At 38.2% G+C, this 17,525-nt stretch overlaps 1 protein-coding gene across 2 annotated transcripts; it reads right to left on the bottom strand.

The window, feature by feature from the left end:
• Window positions 1-556: 556 nt before the first annotated feature.
• RNMT (RNA guanine-7 methyltransferase) lies at window positions 557-17,525 on the bottom strand. Of its 2 annotated transcripts, none has more exons than XM_066328571.1 (11): window positions 17,461-17,525; window positions 15,894-16,154; window positions 13,609-13,741; window positions 12,011-12,133; window positions 10,726-10,841; window positions 8,939-9,120; window positions 8,179-8,343; window positions 6,936-7,053; window positions 5,090-5,191; window positions 3,621-3,654; window positions 557-2,359 (listed from the first exon to the last, which is right to left on the bottom strand). In XM_066328571.1, exons 2-11 carry the CDS (start codon window positions 16,122-16,124, stop codon window positions 2,322-2,324), a joined length of 1,242 nt encoding a protein of 413 aa, XP_066184668.1. In that variant the 5' UTR covers window positions 16,125-16,154; window positions 17,461-17,525; the 3' UTR covers window positions 557-2,321. The 2 variants fall into 2 exon arrangements, with proteins under 2 accessions (XP_066184668.1, XP_066184677.1); XM_066328580.1 differs by lacking the exon at window positions 17,461-17,525 and adding an exon at window positions 17,109-17,260.

Consider the following 17,525-nt stretch of genomic DNA (forward strand, 5'->3'; position numbering starts at 1 on the left):
CCGAAGAGATATTCTGCTGGACCTCATACGCCCGAACAAGGAGCTTGTTGAAGATGTGAAGCTCAAAGGCAACCCTGGCTGCAGCGAGCATGAGATACTGGAGTTTAAGATCCTAAGATGCATTAGCAGAGCAAAAAACCAAGCACAACATTGGTCCTCAAAAGAGCAGATGTTTGCCCTTTCAAAGGTCTGCATGGTAGAATCTGATGGGACAATGCCCTGGAGGAAAGGGGCTTTGCTGTGTGCCTAGTTACAGGGCAAGAGGCAATGGGCACTTGTTGAAACGCAGGAGTTCCCTCTGAGCACCAGGAATCTTCTACTGTGAGAGTGACCAAACACTGGCACAGGATGCCCAACGAGGTTGTGGAGCCCCCACCACTGGAGCTGTTCAAAAGCTGTCTGGACAAGGTCCTGGGCAATCAGCACTGGGTGAACATGCTTGGGCAGGGGAGGGGGTTGGACCAAATGACCTCCAGAGGACCCTCCCAAATTCTACCATTATGGGATTCTGTGATTGGTATGTTAAGATTCGCTTAAAAGAGGAAAGACACTCCGCTGTATTCCCTCTGTTTTTTATTATTCTTATTTCTTCCAAAAATAGCATAACAATGTATTTTCAAATGAAATTTGATACAAGAAATCCAACAAAACTAGCTTTGACACACACAAATTTCAAAGAAACATTTCAGCACCTCTAAAGTGTCATCATTTTTAGCTAGTTTCATGAGTACTAATTCTAGCAGACAAGAACATCTTGTCTTAATTTCAGCAGCAGAACTGACAGATTCCACTGCTACAGTGAAGGTTACAGGTGTTCTTCTAGACAATAAAAAAATAGGAGCAACGGAGAAAAGAGTACAACGTAATTACAGGGGAAAGCAATACAACTGAAAACTCTTATATTTTGAACATTTAAGTCTTAACAGAAATGTTCTCTTCTAGGTTTGCTATAATTTTTCAAAATACTCATGTACCATTATCATTTCATCTCTATGTTAAATCTATTAGCCAACAGCAGCCATCAGCTACTGCTAGCCCAAAACTGGAGAGAAAAAACATGAAGTATTCAAGACTTATCAGTAATGGGTGGCTACAAGCACATGGAAAGTTGAACAAGCACCATACAGAAATCTCTAAGCCAGCTCTAAGAGACTAACAAGCAGTTATGATGGTAGTTAGGCACTGTTCTGCCCACTGGTATCATTTGATTACATTCCCAAACAAAGTATGTGGCTCTAATTTGGGGATTGTTATCCATAGGTACCAGAATGTGTATGCATGTACAAAGCCCTCCCTTACAGAGGGAACTGCTGGTATCCTCAAATACTACACAGGCTCCCCTTTTGGTTCATAATCCATGACACGACCATGTTTCCAATGCCTTAAGACTGCAATGAGGTCCCCATCACCACCAACAGCTCAACCTACTGCCAAGCCCATTTGGAATTCTATGAAACAAGAAAAAAAGGCATCCTAAGATCTGTCTAGTAAGTTTCAAGAAACACTAAAACTCTTGAAAAGTCGTGAGAGTCTTTAATACAATAAAAAATGTTCAGTAATCTAATGTAAGCAGCTATTACTGATCACGGCATAGCCGTATTTGGAAAACAAAGTAGAGATTTAAAACGTTAGAAATTAAGTACTTTCAGAGCAGTTTTGTACAGAACAAAGTCATTTAATCTTAAAAGCATCATGAAGTGACACTACATATCAGCAAGCAGGAAAAACAAGAACATCATGGGATTTTACCATGTAAACTACGCCATGAATACCACTAAGGTAGATTTACAATGCAGGCTTGAGCACAGCACAGAGGTTCTCAAACTGACTCAGGTATTTTTTTGCTCTGCATGCAATGTAGACATACCCTCTATGCTGAGCAGATCTCATTATGAACTAACAGAGCTCTGCAGAACAGTTTTTAGGCCCTCATTCTGCATTACTGAAGTTAACATTCTTCCATCAACTTCAGAAAGTGCAGAGTCAGGCTCGTAATCACAAACATACTTCTACAAACAAAACATTTGCTTCTAACAAAGTTATGTGAGTTCAAACACAGGTTTTGAGAGCATGCAGATTGCTTACAAATGCTTAAAAAGACTGGTTCAGAATCTTTCTTATATATACACACACAAGTCCATCTGTCACAGACAGGCAATGTAACTCTGAATCACGAGCTTGCTCTAGTTTTTGGTAGTGTCCTGCACATGTCTGATAATTAAAAAATAAAAAATAAAAAAATAGTTGCCACAATGGATTTCTGATCATTCCAACTTGCACATGGATATGATCTCTTCTTGCTGCACCCCGTATGTGAAGTTTCATGGTTGCTTCTCAAATGCAAATACCAAGTAAATACCTAAAAAAGAAAATGGGAGTATTTAAAGTTTCAGCTTCCCTGGTGACTCAGTAACTAAGTTTTCAAAATGTAACCAGGTTAATATTATGCCCAAACAACCTGTTAGCAGATAATTGAAATTACAAAAGATCTTATGATTTTCCAGTGAGTAACTCTAGCATTCCACTCCAGCACAGTTTTACATGTTTTCAGAAATGTGAATGAAATTCATAAATTACTGTGCCATTCTACATATAATAAACATTCACTAGCACATAAAAAGTCATATGCAAGTTAAGTTTAAAGACTCCTTCATATGTGCAGTAATGGACAATCAGAGCTGATATTATTAACTTCATTTTTAATGGAAAAGTGAATTAACTCATTATACATATTGTCAATTTTGCTCTTTTAAATTTTGATGGACAAAGATGAAATTATAGCATTTTTTCAAGGTCAGAACAGTATGATTCTATTAATGGATACTCGTACAGTCCATGCCAGCACCCTCAGAAGACTCTTAGTAGGCATATAACCAATGCCAGATGTCCCTGTGCTCCATACCAGACAGATATGTTTAATCAGTTACTTGAGATCACAGGTCTAATTAAACATTTACAGATTTCCACTTGAATTCAACTTGTATTTTAATGAATGAGGTGCCATAGCTACTTGCAAAACTTTTGAGACAAGCTTATCAGACATTCCTTAGCAACAATGCAAAGCTCCATGTAAGGAACAAGCTGTGTTTATAATCTAATCAGAAGCTCAATACTCCATGTGTTTCTGGAAAAATAGACTAGTCAGGAAACACAGTAATCACTGAACTTTTAAAGGTGTAAATCTCTATTAGGTATAAAAAGGTATAAAATTATATTAAAAACTCCTCTCAAATAGATAATTGAGGTAATACTTCTAGATTGCTGGAATTTATGTCTACCTTATAACTCATAGATTCAAAAATCAGATAATAATTTTAAAAAGCAGAGTGAACATATTTCTCACCTGTGAAGTAAACAGCACTTTTTGTTTTTAAACTACTAACACAAGTACTATAATGGCCTACAAAACCATAAATCCTGGTTGGCTGCCCTTATGCATTTCCCTCCCAATTTCTTGAGATTTACACACTACATAATCTATACACATAAATTTTGAATTACACAAATAACAACATCTTATTATATTTAAAATCAGGATTTTCTTCCATGATTAACAGGCTATTTTACACACTTTTCAAAGCAGTCATTCAGTCAATACTGTTTTCAAAACCATCACTTACTTGTTGCTTCCCATTCAGACTTACTCAAGGTTCCCTAGGAGACAAAAAAAACCCATTTCAACAACAAAAAAAGGAAACAATAAAACACTGATTTGGCTGATCGATCTTTCACTGACCAATGTCTAACTACTCCCATTGACTGGCTATTTAGGGGCAAGAAAAGCATTACTGTAGACCACAGATATTTATTAACTCCATTAACTATGATGCTCTGGAACTGGAAGACCTAGGTAATGGAACACACCTAAATTAAACAGGTACAGGAGAATGGGCCAACAGTCTGTCGGTCTGGATGCCTCTGCAATGCAGAGCATGCACCAGTGTGACTTGACCTGGCTCCAGCTGCTGTTCAGACCCAGTATTTGTGCAGAAGTCAGGAAAAGACCGCACAGAAAAGAAAAGGTGCTACACCATGGTGCTGCCACCTTCCTCAGGAACACTGCCTGCCTCCACCCAACAACACACCCCTGCACACAGAAACTCTGCAAGAGACTAACTCTCACCCCACATTATGGAAAAACAGCCTGCCTTCCAGCCTAGGAAAATCCCAGCTCAGCTGATCAGGTGAAAGCAGGGCAGGTTCACAAGTAAAAAGCTGCTGCAATTTACCCCATCCCTTAAGAAACATAAGGCAACAAGAAGCAGCTGATTTTCTGCTCTGCCCACTCCATCCCCATCCAAGGAGTCCTTACTGGGGCCATAATTTAGTCCATATGTTACTCACTGACCAAACCTGACCAAATAGTTCATCTTTTAAAACAGCACTTGGCAACAGATGTCTTTGGTCTGAGTTGGCTGTTCTCATGTTCTTAAGCCTATTTCTTAAAACAAGCATTTTTCTCTTTAATTTTTTTTTAATTTCAAATGTAGAGGGCAGGGGTTTTTTGTCTCTTGATGCAGGATTTTTATATTCGCAGTAAGAGGACTACATCATCAAGAACTCAGAATATTAACAGTAGGTAAATCAATGATTAAAAAAAAAACAACAACAAAACCCAAACAACAAAACCAAGTGGAAAAACTTTAAGCTGACCACCCTTATCCCGTACTGATGAAAATGGAAAGAATGATTTCAAATACACACAGTGTTATGAGGAAAGCTTTGAAGCCTCCCATCACAGGATTGGAACTAATGCTTTAAATCAGTATTGTGAAGATCCAGAAATATAAGAAGATTCCTCAAACTAAGAATAGTTAGAACAGCTGTTAAGTAAGAGGGAAGAATATCCTTTCCCTTCTGCATTTTTACAAATTTCTTAACAGATACCAAATTAAGTGAATTTGATCCTTTGAGCATTGGATACAGATTTTATGAACCCCTCAGCACTGCAGCTCTACAATTTTTCACACGCTACAAGACACTCATATCAACTTCACTGCAGTTGGAATGAAGAAGGTACCACAGTTTGAAAGATCAGGACCTCAACTTTATGACACCATTATCTCTAGTGAAGTATAAAGGAACTTACCAATGGTAACTTTGCCTTGCCATCTTTGATAAACTCTTTTGCATGCTCATAATCTTCAGGTTTATCAGAAACAAGCCTGGAATCACCATGTGTAGAATATGGCTGCAGAACACAGAACAAAACATTGAGTAGTGAGATACATTAATCACATCAAGTAAAGGGTTTGTCACAACACAGTCCATGACAGAGGTCAGTAAGTCTTAAAAATAATTTAAATTTAGGTCTCTCCTTTATAGCATCCTCAGGAACAGGTCTGATATTCCCTACTTACCAGAAAATCTGACACTCAAGAATTATAAATTAAGATTTATCCTTATGTCTCTAAAGCAGGGAAAACAGAATTACTATAGACACTCTCCTTCAGGTACAGCTCATTATGAGCATTACTCAGATTTACCTTCTTTTAGAAGAGCAACTACACCAGCATCTCTTCAGCAGTACTATTAAAAAACAGGCAACTATAATTTCAAGCAGAACAATTAAAATGCTTCAATAACACACAAGCTGTAACAGAAGTATACAACAGGTTCTTCAAAACCAAGATGTACGTATTAAGGATCCCAGTTACTAGTGATCTGTGTAAATGTACCTGATAGTAAAAATTTAGTCCTCAACTGAAAGTGGCCACTACCTTAAGACAAATCTCACTTCCCTAAGAAGGAAGATGGTAAGTCAAAGGCTGTGTCTCTGTGCAGCTGCTAGTGTGAGCCCATACACAGCACCATCACTTTCCGAGTCACCAAGTGCAGTCAAGTTGCAGTCTGTGACTCAGTTGTGTAAGTCACCAGTTACTTGATCTGAGAGTTTTCTGCTGAAGAATTCTACTGTTTGAGGGAGGAGGGAAACACAGAGGACTGCAAGTAAAACCAAAGCCTCAAAGGTGGCCTGGAAAAGCTTCTCTGAAGCTGCTAAAGTTATCCAGGGTAAGAACCTGTGGATAACAAAAAAAAAAAAAAAAAAAAAAAAAAAAAAAAAAAAAAAAAAAAAAAAACCACAACCCCACCAAATAAATCAAAAAGAGGCAAAAACATTGGGCAGTTAAGTAGCATTTTCTTCTACGAACACAGACTGTCCTTTTATTCATAAAAGGATTCCTTTCTGTCTTTTCAGTCAATATTCCTTGCACAAATATCCAGCTTTCAGTCTCTTGTTGAGGAAGAAATGGATTACAGTCACCACTATCTAACACTTCTCATGATTCTTGGGCTTTGGTTTCCTACTTCACAGGAACAGAAACTTGCCTCAACATTGAAATATTATCCTCAAAACCTGAATCATCTATTGGGTGGGACCTGTGCTGGACCAAGAGAAGAGTGTGAGGAGGAAGGAGAGAGAGAAAAAGTGTTATGAACAAACCACAATCCCCCTTTCCCCACAGAGGAAGGGAGAGGAAGTAGAAAGGTCAGGAGTGAACAAATGAAGCTGAACCTGGGAACACGCAATGGGTGAGATAAAGGTGTTTTTAGATTTTCATGATTTTTACTTTCTACTTTTTCTTTTTTTTCCACAATTAAGTAAATTAACCTTCTCAAAGTTCAGTCTGTTTTGTCTGTGACAGTAATTGCTAAGCAATCTGCTTGAATTTATCTTGACCCACAAGGTTTTTTTTCTCTGTTTTCTACTGCCTTCCTTTTGGGAAGAGGGAACAAGAGTGCAGGTCAGTGGGTGTCTGGCAGCCAGTCAAGGTCAACAACTAGAGTCACACTTTCAGTCCCAAGAACTATATACTTTCTACGGGTAGCCCTTAATTAGTTGCAAGATGTTCACAAAGGGAACTGCAATTATTGCACAAAATTAACAATAGGAAAAATGCTATTAAAATCAAACAAGTCAACTCCAAATTTACCTCCAGGGCCTGCATTCTCCTCAAGAGCATTTTATGCTCGTTGTTCTTGATTTTTTCTTCATAGAATTCCCGAAATGTCATTTTGTAGACTAATTTCATACCATGCTTCTTTGCCATTCTGTCAAAATAATAACCTTAATTAGGGAAGCAGCAAATTATTGTGGCTTTATATTCAAAGGAACAATTTTAAGCCACAGTGACATCTTATGGCATTCACTAGGATTACACTGTTTTACAACTTTTTTTCTTAGTAAAGACACTTAGATGAAAAAAGCTGCAGTATCACCACAAACAGTACTTTTTTATTTAATTACGACAATATAAATCTACACAGAAGTAACTTACAAACATTTTAATAGAAAAGGTCTCTTCTAAAAACACCGAAGTTCCATGCTGACTTCCAGGAAGACTACACTTTTTCCTACAGTATTTATCATGTCAGATATTATAAATATATTTAGAGGACTTCTTTCTATTGTATTTAGTGGCTTACATTTCATTTATATGTAGACATCATGGACATGCAACACTGAAGTTACTGCTATCAGTGACAGATGCTGCTATTTTTCACAGACAACAACAAATGAAGTTCTTGAACAGGCTGGAAGGGAAAGCTTAATACTGTTTAACCATACTGAGCTTGAACAACAGGAAAAAAAACAGGATGGAAAGATTTGCCTGTACCTCAGAACACAGCTGGGAAAACCAAATCTGAGGTCACACAGAGGTAACAGCAAAATATATGCTTACAAATGAAGATGATTTAGAGGAAGAAAAAAGTTATCATAGCAAAAATCCTATTAACATCAAAAGATAGATCAACAAGACAAGAAAAAGGCACCATGATGAAGATAAACAGCAAAGTTTATTGAAAGACTAAAAAAGAGGTATAGAAAGGAACCCCTCAAAAGTTACAATTAATGAAGAAAAAGCTGACAGTTCTAAAGGTTAGCTGACAGATCCAGATCTGTATCAGATCACGTGTTCCCTCATGAGACATAAGGCCCTTACAGCTTCTGACCATAGCACCTTCAGCAGAGTTCAATGGACAGGTAACAGTTGTGCATGGAAATGAGAGAAACCTTGGTATTTGAAGCAACAACAAAAAATTAAGAACTGAAAAATACACTAAGAAAGCCAAAACATAATTTTTCGCAAGCATTATGCAATGACACATAAACTAAACAAATGTTTATTATGTTCCACAGCTTTTATTGTATAATGAATTTAAAACTTAACTTACTCTTCCAGTAAGGGAAAGTAAACCAAAAACTCAGGGACATCAACCACTTCTTCCAAGTGAAAATCATATTTGCAGCCAAATAAGGGATAGTCTCCCTTCTTTTCAAATTTCACATTGTACACATCATTCCCAAATGAATTTGTTTCTGAAGCTTCGAGTCTCTTTCTATAGAATGAGATATAAACAAACATTTATTGACCAGTGTTTAACAGATAGATAAAACTACACACAGGAAGCCTGAAAGTGTATCTCTCTAGCCTCCCACTTCCCTTATCTCATAAGGCAATGAAACAACGAATGGAGCAGCATGCTGTGTTTTAACCGTTTATCATTCCCATACAACATACCAATTCATAACATTCCCATACAACTAAATGGACCTGGAAGATGAACCTTTAGCCCAGACACACGGACAATCTACATAGACAAGACAGGCTTCTGGAAACAACCACAAAACCTTGACAGTTCTTCTTCATGCTGTAGCCATTTTGAAACTACTAATGTCATGACAGAGGAATGAAGTGTATAAACACGTAATACTCTCTAAGAGAAGAGCCATGAGGACAAGAGACAAAGGTTAGTATTGCTTTACCTGTTTGAGTCAAGATCATGAGTGAGGTTTGTTTTTTTTTACTAGAATCCAAAATCGTTGCAAAAAAATTGCTTTTGTTTGCACAAACATATTGTAGCACTGCAAGAGCATCTATCACTTAATGCTTCACAGAGCTTTGGAAGGCTAACAGGACATAAGAATACTTACACAAGCTCAAAGCTGTTTGGAGTGGTGCCAATGAAATAACCTCCAGGAGAGAGGTTCCCACAAGCATTTTTAAGCATCATGTCAGCCTGCTCATATGTCTCAAATGAGTAGTGGTAAACAAATTGACAACTGCAAATGTCAAAGCGCATGTCTGGATCACTGTACTTGGAAGACAAGAGATCCTGCAACAGATAAAAAAAGAATTACAGAAACAAGCATGATTCACTTAAATCTTCTATCATATACTTCCATAATCCTTTGAATTCTCCTAAGTTTCACCTTTTAGCTCCCATTCCTTTACAAATTCAACAAAGATGAAAAAGATAAGAATAAGAAAATGCTCTCCCCTTACACAAACCCCATACACAACATTTAGAAACAACAAGAATATACACCTCTTTCAAAGTTATAATGTCCTCAAATCTTTTTCATATTGTCAAGTAACATTGTTACACCTGCAAGACCAAAACCCAAGGTTAGTTAACTTATAGTTTCCAGAAATACTTTATTGCTGAGGTTTTACAACTGGCCACTATTAGGCTGGAAAAAAAAATCTGTAATAAAATGAATTTCAGTTTAATAAGTCTCCATAATGAAAACTGACCCACAAAATATGCACTTGAGAGGCAAGGGGGATGTTTCAAATATAGCAGTTTGCCCTGCCCAACAAGCTGTACTTGTCTGTATTTTCACCCATGTTCATCACCAATGTACTCCTCCCCATCCCAGACCAAGTAACTAAAATCTGAAGAACTTGGACCCCTTAAATTTGTCAGGTTAAAGCTTGCTTGGACACTCTACTCAGCAGACATAGAAAAAGACATAGGAAAATGAGAAAAAGAGGTGGGCAGAATTAGATTTCACAGGATATAAAACATTCATGATAGAGATCCAAAGTCAGGGAAATGAACATTTGTGTGCCAAGTGTAAGGACAGAACAAAGCATGCAACACAAAATACATATGCATCTAAGACTGAGCTGTAATAGCAACATGAGAATCTCTCTTTTCTCTCGCCTCTAAGTCAAAAGAGATGACATGAACCTCCAACAGACTATTTCTCAGAAGAAGCAAAGGCAACCAAGAATTCAAGCAAACAACCCTTCATGCAAGGCTGAGAACAGGTTCAGCTTTTCCACCGATATGCTGCAAGCTGTAGGTTATGTATATCTCTATATACATATATATAGGTTATGTATATCTGCATATCTGTGTGTTCTGTCTCTCAGCCTCCATCAGCAGGGCACTCTCAGCCTGCACTTCTAGGAAGCAAAAGCAATTCTGGTTACAGGACTGTTTCCTAAGCCTCAGCCATGCATTCACCACTGCCTCCAAGACAGTCTAAGAAACCTGCTCTACCACACAAGTTTTAAAGGTATCTATTACAGTAACCAAAAAGCCACTAGAAAGAAAAAATTTTAAGCGTACAAGTCAAATCAGAAAAGGTCCTTTATTTATTCCAGCATTCACCAAAACAGCTTCCAACATCCCATGCTGGCTCACAGAACTCCAAAGCTAAACAGTGATTCTGCTCCCCTTGTCGAGTAAAAGATAGTGAAAGCACCAGATTTACCACCTGGAAAAGACATTCAGGCTTCAGGAATGTTACACGACACAACAGCAGCAAAATGCACCTAAGTACCACTTAAGCAACCCTTCCCGTAACCCGTACGGCTAATTCTCCTGGCAGTACAATAATCCAATTTAAAATGCATACACCCAAAATGTTACAGCACTACCATGAAGAACATTAAATCTCAAGAACATCACAAAGCACGAGAACTGTACCTTGGTACTATCTGCTTGTATGAATTCTGCATCAAAAATATGTTCATTGTACCGACATCGGGATTTCATTTCTTCATAGCGGTGCTTGCACTGTTGCACAGAAATGTCAGCAATGTCTATATATGGAAAGATAATAAATAGTATAAATGAAATTTTTAAAGCAGTGTGTACACTGCTCTTCAGACAAGAAAACCAGAATGATTACTGAAACACAGAAGGTACAATATGGCAGGATAAAAAAATTATCTTCAGTTCTGTTGAAACAGCTCAGCTCCCTGGGATTCTTAATATTCTTAAAAATATAAATATAAAAGATGTTGAAATGCAGTTATTTCTGGTATGTCACATCATGGGAATTTTTTAAAATTCTAAGACTGCTTCTTTCTCAGTCATTGAGTTTCTGACAATATGCAATAAATTTACCTAAGAACTTTGCAAGCAAATTGATTAAGTGTATTTAAATACTGCCCACTGAATAATGCAAGAAGGAACTGTAAAATGTGAAGTACCCAAAATAATTCCCACTGGAAGTTTTAGGGAATTTTAGTACCTAATTAAATTTGGAGTTAAGTAATACTTCCTCTGATTATCCTTAGGATACTAAGGATAATCAGAAAAGGCAGCATTCTCCCTCTTCCCCGGACACTAGAGGCACGAACTACACTACACAGCTTTCTCGGCTGCTAGAGAGCAAAAAGCACACGCAAAGATCCTGTTTCGAGCTAAGAAATGAAAAGAAAAGGGAAGATGGTATCAATCTCCCAATATCTAAACTAATTATTCAAACAAGAATTTTTTTAATCAGCTTTCAGCTCTTCCCCATTTCTTAGTCTGAAAATCTTTAGTTGATTATAACACCCAAGATCATTTTTCTCACAACGCTGGGGGGTTTATGAAACTCTCCTGTATGTTTCAGAACAATTAAAAATACTACAAGAGACTAGATGTGAGAGAAAAGACATAAAATAGAAAATGTCAGTCTTTTCCCCAGGGCCACATTTTGCCTAAGGCAACCTGTGGCAATGGTGTTTTTCTTTAGTGATGCCAGTTTTTATTTAGGAGTTGAACTGAAAGCTAAGTACTGATAATTCTTATGTTTCTGCTGGCAATCAAGTCGTATCTTCAGATTAAAAGTTTTAAAAGTTGTTAAAAATACAACTTTTTGCAGAAAAGGTGTTCATTGCATTCTCTGATTGACTGGAAAAAAAATAAAAATACTGGAGATGTATTTGGTTTCCCATAAAACCTGATGTACTTTCCCTAAAAAGTTATCGTGTCATCTTACCAGTACAGACAAGTTTTTTAATTCTGCCTTTTTTCCATTTCAGCAAATCTCCACCTTTCCCACATCCTAGATCCAAAACAGTTATATCGCTCTTCTTCTGTCGTACCCGGTCAATAAATTCACCTAGAAAATAAAAACCAGGAACAGATAAACACATCTCTGCACCTAATCTCCGCACTCGTACTGCACCTAAAAGCTTAAAGAACCAAAAGGGGTTGAGAATTTTAAAACACCTCAGACCTTACTTTGCCTATAAATCTTAATGTTATAAATTTAAATATCTTTTCTTTCTAGAAGGATGAAAGGAACCACAAACTTTTAAAACTGTGGAGAAGAGTATTTTCTGTGCTTAATAAGCTTTGCATGTAACTTGACTGAGGCTCTGAACTGTTTCTCTGGCTAAGGCAAAACTGCACGTGGCTAAACAACCACGTGTAGATGAGTAGAGAAACAGGGTTCCCTTTCATTTGCATTATAATGAAGGCAGATGTTATCTGAAAGTATGGGAAAGCCTTTTGCAAAAAGAAAAAGCCAATTAAATGCATCAGCCACAACATCTCCTCCCATTCAGCTTACAAAAATGCATAATGTTTTTCACTCACTCTCCCAGGCCTTGCATTAACAGTAGCTACTCCTTTGCTGTCTTTCTACCCTACATACACCAGTTACATTTTTTCTTCTCTCTCCACGCTGTCTAGATTCTCTCTGCTCTGACTGATGTTGGCATATTATGTAAAACATATCAGCATGCTAGCAACTTTTCTTCACAGTAGGAGACATGAAATATGTTTTGATACAACTGCTATAAAACCACACTGCTGAAATTCTTTATGACAGAAAGGCTTCAACACAGGCTTCAGGAACAGCTTTATAGAAATCTAAATATTGCTTCTAACTGCTCTGATACAACACAACAAAAAGCAGCATGCTAAGACAAATGGTGCCAACATCTCCTGGCACAGATCCCTCTTCATGAACCTGTGGCGCTGTGCTGATGATTCTTTTCATTGTTGGCAGATATCTGATGGCTTTGTTTTCTCAATTTGGAATTAATTTGTAGAGCAGCAGACTTTGCCTTCAAATAAAAATCTGCTGATTCTTAAAGAACTACATCCTTTAAGCTTTCCATCTTTTCAACCACTGACTATGGGTAATATAGAAAATACTTATGAGTTCAAGCTTCCTGCAGAACTGCTTAACCAGGATCTGAGCAGTCTGCTTTGGGAAAATGCCTAATAAATTATTTGAGATAGATGGAGCTGTAGTTGTTTGAATCTAAGAACACTTAAATTCTTTATGACTTAAAGCTGTAGTTTTCTCTTCAAAAATATCAGAGAGAAGAATAGTTTCCAGTATGAACTCTTTAAGTCAGTTGACATTTAAAGCTTAAGCATACACTTGGCACTCCAACAATACAAAACATTATCACAGAGATTCAAATTAAATATAAATATAGACATTTTATTGCAGCTGAAAAACATCCTATGTATTATGAAACAAAGCGTCATACTCCAGATCAGGAAACAGAAAAAGTTACATTTTGACCCAAACATTAATTACTTTTTTATCATGTCTGAGTAATCAGTTAAGCAGCTTACCAATGAGGACACTCTTTGTCCAGTTATTGAAGTTGCGGAGGTAGAAAATGCGGGACTGGCTACGTTTTTCCAACCCGACTTCCTGGAGTTCATTATAATGTGCAGCTACAGCTTGCCCATGGCCAATCACATGCTGCAGAAAAGAAATCACACCACAGAAGGAACACACTCAAGCAGCGAATTCTTTTTAATACTTTGTCATTTAATCAAAAGACACATGTGTTCAAGGATTTAAGAAAGCAAACACGCAGTATTATGAAGAGCACCATCATTTAAAGAGATTTCCCGTATCTGTCCTGGTACTGATGTCAGTACTTCAATTATCACAGCAACACTCACAAATTTAATCCCCTTTTTACTTCATTCAAGCAACTTTAGGATGATAGATATTGCCCAGAATCTTTCTTTCACAGAAATAATTAATTTTCAGTTCTCCAATACCTTCAACCACTCTCAAAGAACACAGTTCATTCTTTTTAAGTCTGGGACAGAAGAAGAGAATGTTCCTTCTCAAGGAATTTTAAGCCTCTGTTTCAGAAATTCAGTTTTCACCTGAGAGAAGTGTATAAACTGCCAATTTAACCAAAATGCCAATTGGCTGATGTCACATCAAGGTCCAAGTGGACAACCCCACTGCCAGAACTTTAAACAGACCATGATAAAGGAATGAGAGAAATCATTTGATAACATATTCCATCTAATGCTTAAGAGTTAGCTGTGGAAATGTCTCTGATTTAGGCTTAACTCAAAATACTCCAAGAGATTTTTGTCCTGCTTCTGCTTTAAGTACTACACAACACTTCCCTCCCCTGTTATGCAGAGAAGCAGTCTACATCCAGATATTAAGCTCCCAACCTTTCTTCAACTTGAAAATAATCTTCAACTACATATATGAAGTGAAAACAAATTATAAATAAAATCCAAAGTAACAGAACAGAGACAATCAGCATGGACTCTGTGAGGCACAAAAAGCATTTGAAATAACAGTACAAACCAGAATGAAACTACTAAAACCATTTCTAGCAGTTCACTACAGTACACTACATTCCTAAGTTCACTACCTCTTACTTTTCAAACAGCAGTTCCTCAAGGGAAAAGAAGGTTTGGCTGATATATGTCAATATGTGAATCCTTCTGTGTTTCATATGCTTTTGGTAACATTCAAAACGAACAGAGCCTTACTTCTCTGAAATCTCTACAACCTCATCATCTGTTTATTACCACACTGGGACGGCTGATATTTTGGTGACTTCTGTTCTTTTTCAGGGTAAGCACAGATGGCTCCCTGAATGGCCAGTGAAGGTGACAGAAGCTAGAACAGCTGACTCAGACAAGTGTAGGGGACACACTCATAGAAACCATCAACACATCTCAGCTGCAAACAGCGATGAGCAACAACATCTAGATGGTGGCAGCTATGTTCAGTCAGCTCTCTACTCCCTTAGGCTACACAAACCCAACATAATTCTTGTTCATCTAAGCCTTATCCCCCCCCCTTATTAAAAGGATGAAAGGGTTAATAATGTTTTTTACCACAACAAAGAGAACCCTTTATTTTGCCAGACTGCTAAACCATATATTAACATCCTGGGAAAATTCTGGGCAGACAAACCAAACATTAGGTCAGACATTTTCAAATTATATTTTAAAATCCCAAAAGGATGAACTAGACTGGGTATTAAGGCATCAGCTATTCCACAAGCTCTTACATAATAAAAGGACAGTATCATGTAAACATTACCCTTTTCACCCTCCCAGGTGGACATATAAAAGGACATGTATTTTCTGCTGCTTCTGTAGTCTTAAAATATAAAAAAGCACCTGTAAGTTTTTCACTGATTCACTTTGCCAACAAATCATACTGAAATTAAATCACAGTGGAAGCAGTCTGCAGAGTTTTGCAAACTACACAGTACCTTATCAAAAAAGCAAAAGGACAAAATTACCTTATGGAAGAACCTCCCGAGCACACACAGATAAACAGCACACATGTTGAGCTCAAGACATGGAACTTGGACTAATGCCAGTAAACCCTACACTACCAGACTGCTACCCCATGGATGACGGAACAGTCATGTCCTTAGATTATCATTCTAATTGTCAGCCCTTGTTCTCCTCTGTGAAGCCCAACATCACTTATGCACCTGTTATTTCCCTAGGAAACATTTCCATATGTGGTGTTTCATGCTGGTTCACACATGTCTAGCATAAATATTTTCAATCTTTTCTTGAGCTAAGGCTTCGAAACAAGGATTTGAAAACAGGTCAAAATAAATGATACTCACTACTTTCTTAGCAGGTTCATCTTCAGAATCTAAATTCCTCTTTGCTCTGCCATGCTGATCACCACTATCAACTTCTTTTTCATTTTCAGTGGACTGCTCTGTTCCAGAAGCAGAACTATTGCCTTCACACCCAACACCTGAAGCTGATTCTGGAGGATGAGGTGTTTTCTCCACTTCTTCATCCAAACTCTTCTCTACTTGCTGTTCTTCTGTCTTGGTTACTTCAGCCATTTTGACTGGTCCACTGAGCAGAATGAAAATCTAGAGGGAAAAGAAACAAACCACCAAGAATTTTCAGTGCTGAACTTCACTTACTCATGGTTACGATCATGGCTTTCAGACACAACTCTGGCATTTTACCCTACGCAACAAACAGGCTTCAAATTTGACCAGTTGTTTAATAAAGACAGCTCAATACAATATAAGGAACTTAAAAACACTCCTTAAATAAGTTCAAATTAAGATAAATAGTTACTTTTCATTTTAGAGTCATTCTTATGTATCTTTATTGACTCAACTGCCAAATGTTTTTATTTTTCCTTTCCTATAAAAGGTAACCCACAAATCAATTTATGTTTAGAAACACAAACAGGTTCTGTCAAATTAATAAATTTGTTATTTAAACTGATATACTTTGAAATGGGTATCTTCAAAAAAAGATCAAGACGAGTTTTTATGAGCAAATTTTCTTAACAGTTGTGGATTTTCCAGTTTGCCAAGAATATCTACTATGCTCTGAGCTTAACTAACATGTGGAATATTCAGCTGCACCTGCATTTCCACATCTCCACCTCACAAATATCTACACAGAGTGCAGGACTGCAAACAACTGCCACAAAGTTCATCTGGTCTGCAGTGCATCCCAGCCTTCTTTACACCAGCACCGGGAAGCAGAGAACTTACTTTTTAATAAGGCATGGGACAGGGCAATTTGACAACTCCTTTTCCGAAACAGTGCCCTAAATCATGCAAAAAGAAAAAAAAAAAAAAATCACATTCAAATCCACCGTATCCAGGATCACCTCTTAATGAGGGCCAGAACACATCACTGAGTGGGCCACTGCACAGAGGCACCAGAGACCAGAGCAGCTTTCCTCAAAACGAATGGCCTCAAGGTACAACTTATAAAAATAATTCTTATACTACTGCGCGGCACCTAACTTGGCAGTCAGGTTTGCGTCTGCGAGGCAGCAGCAGACCCTTCATTATCCTCACCCGGCTATTCCAATAAGATGTTTTGAAAGCCTAAACTGTGAAACGCTCCGACTTTCACAAGCAGCGATGGCAAACAAGCGCCCAGAGCAATGTAGCAGCTCCTTCAGCCGGGGAGTTCAAAACGCCTGGAGTGATGTGGGAATGGCCCCGCCGGCCTCGGGACGCTCCCGCCCCCTCCTTTCTTCCTTCCCTCCTTCCCTTCCCCCACGAGGCGGCTGGGAGGCCTCAGGGCCAAGGCTCCCGTTAACCGGCCGTCGCTTCTTTGCGGCCCCCCCGCCAGGGCCGGCGGTCCGCCCGGGGGCACGGAGGGCGGCAGGGAGGACAGCCCAGCACTGCCCCGGCCAGCACTCACCCGCCTCAGCGCTCCGCCATCCCTGTTTGCGGAAGTGACGATCCCACGGCTGACGTCACATCCGG

This window comes from Sylvia atricapilla, chromosome 1, assembly GCF_009819655.1.
Source record: "Sylvia atricapilla isolate bSylAtr1 chromosome 1, bSylAtr1.pri, whole genome shotgun sequence".
Lineage (NCBI taxonomy): Eukaryota > Metazoa > Chordata > Aves > Passeriformes > Sylviidae > Sylvia > Sylvia atricapilla.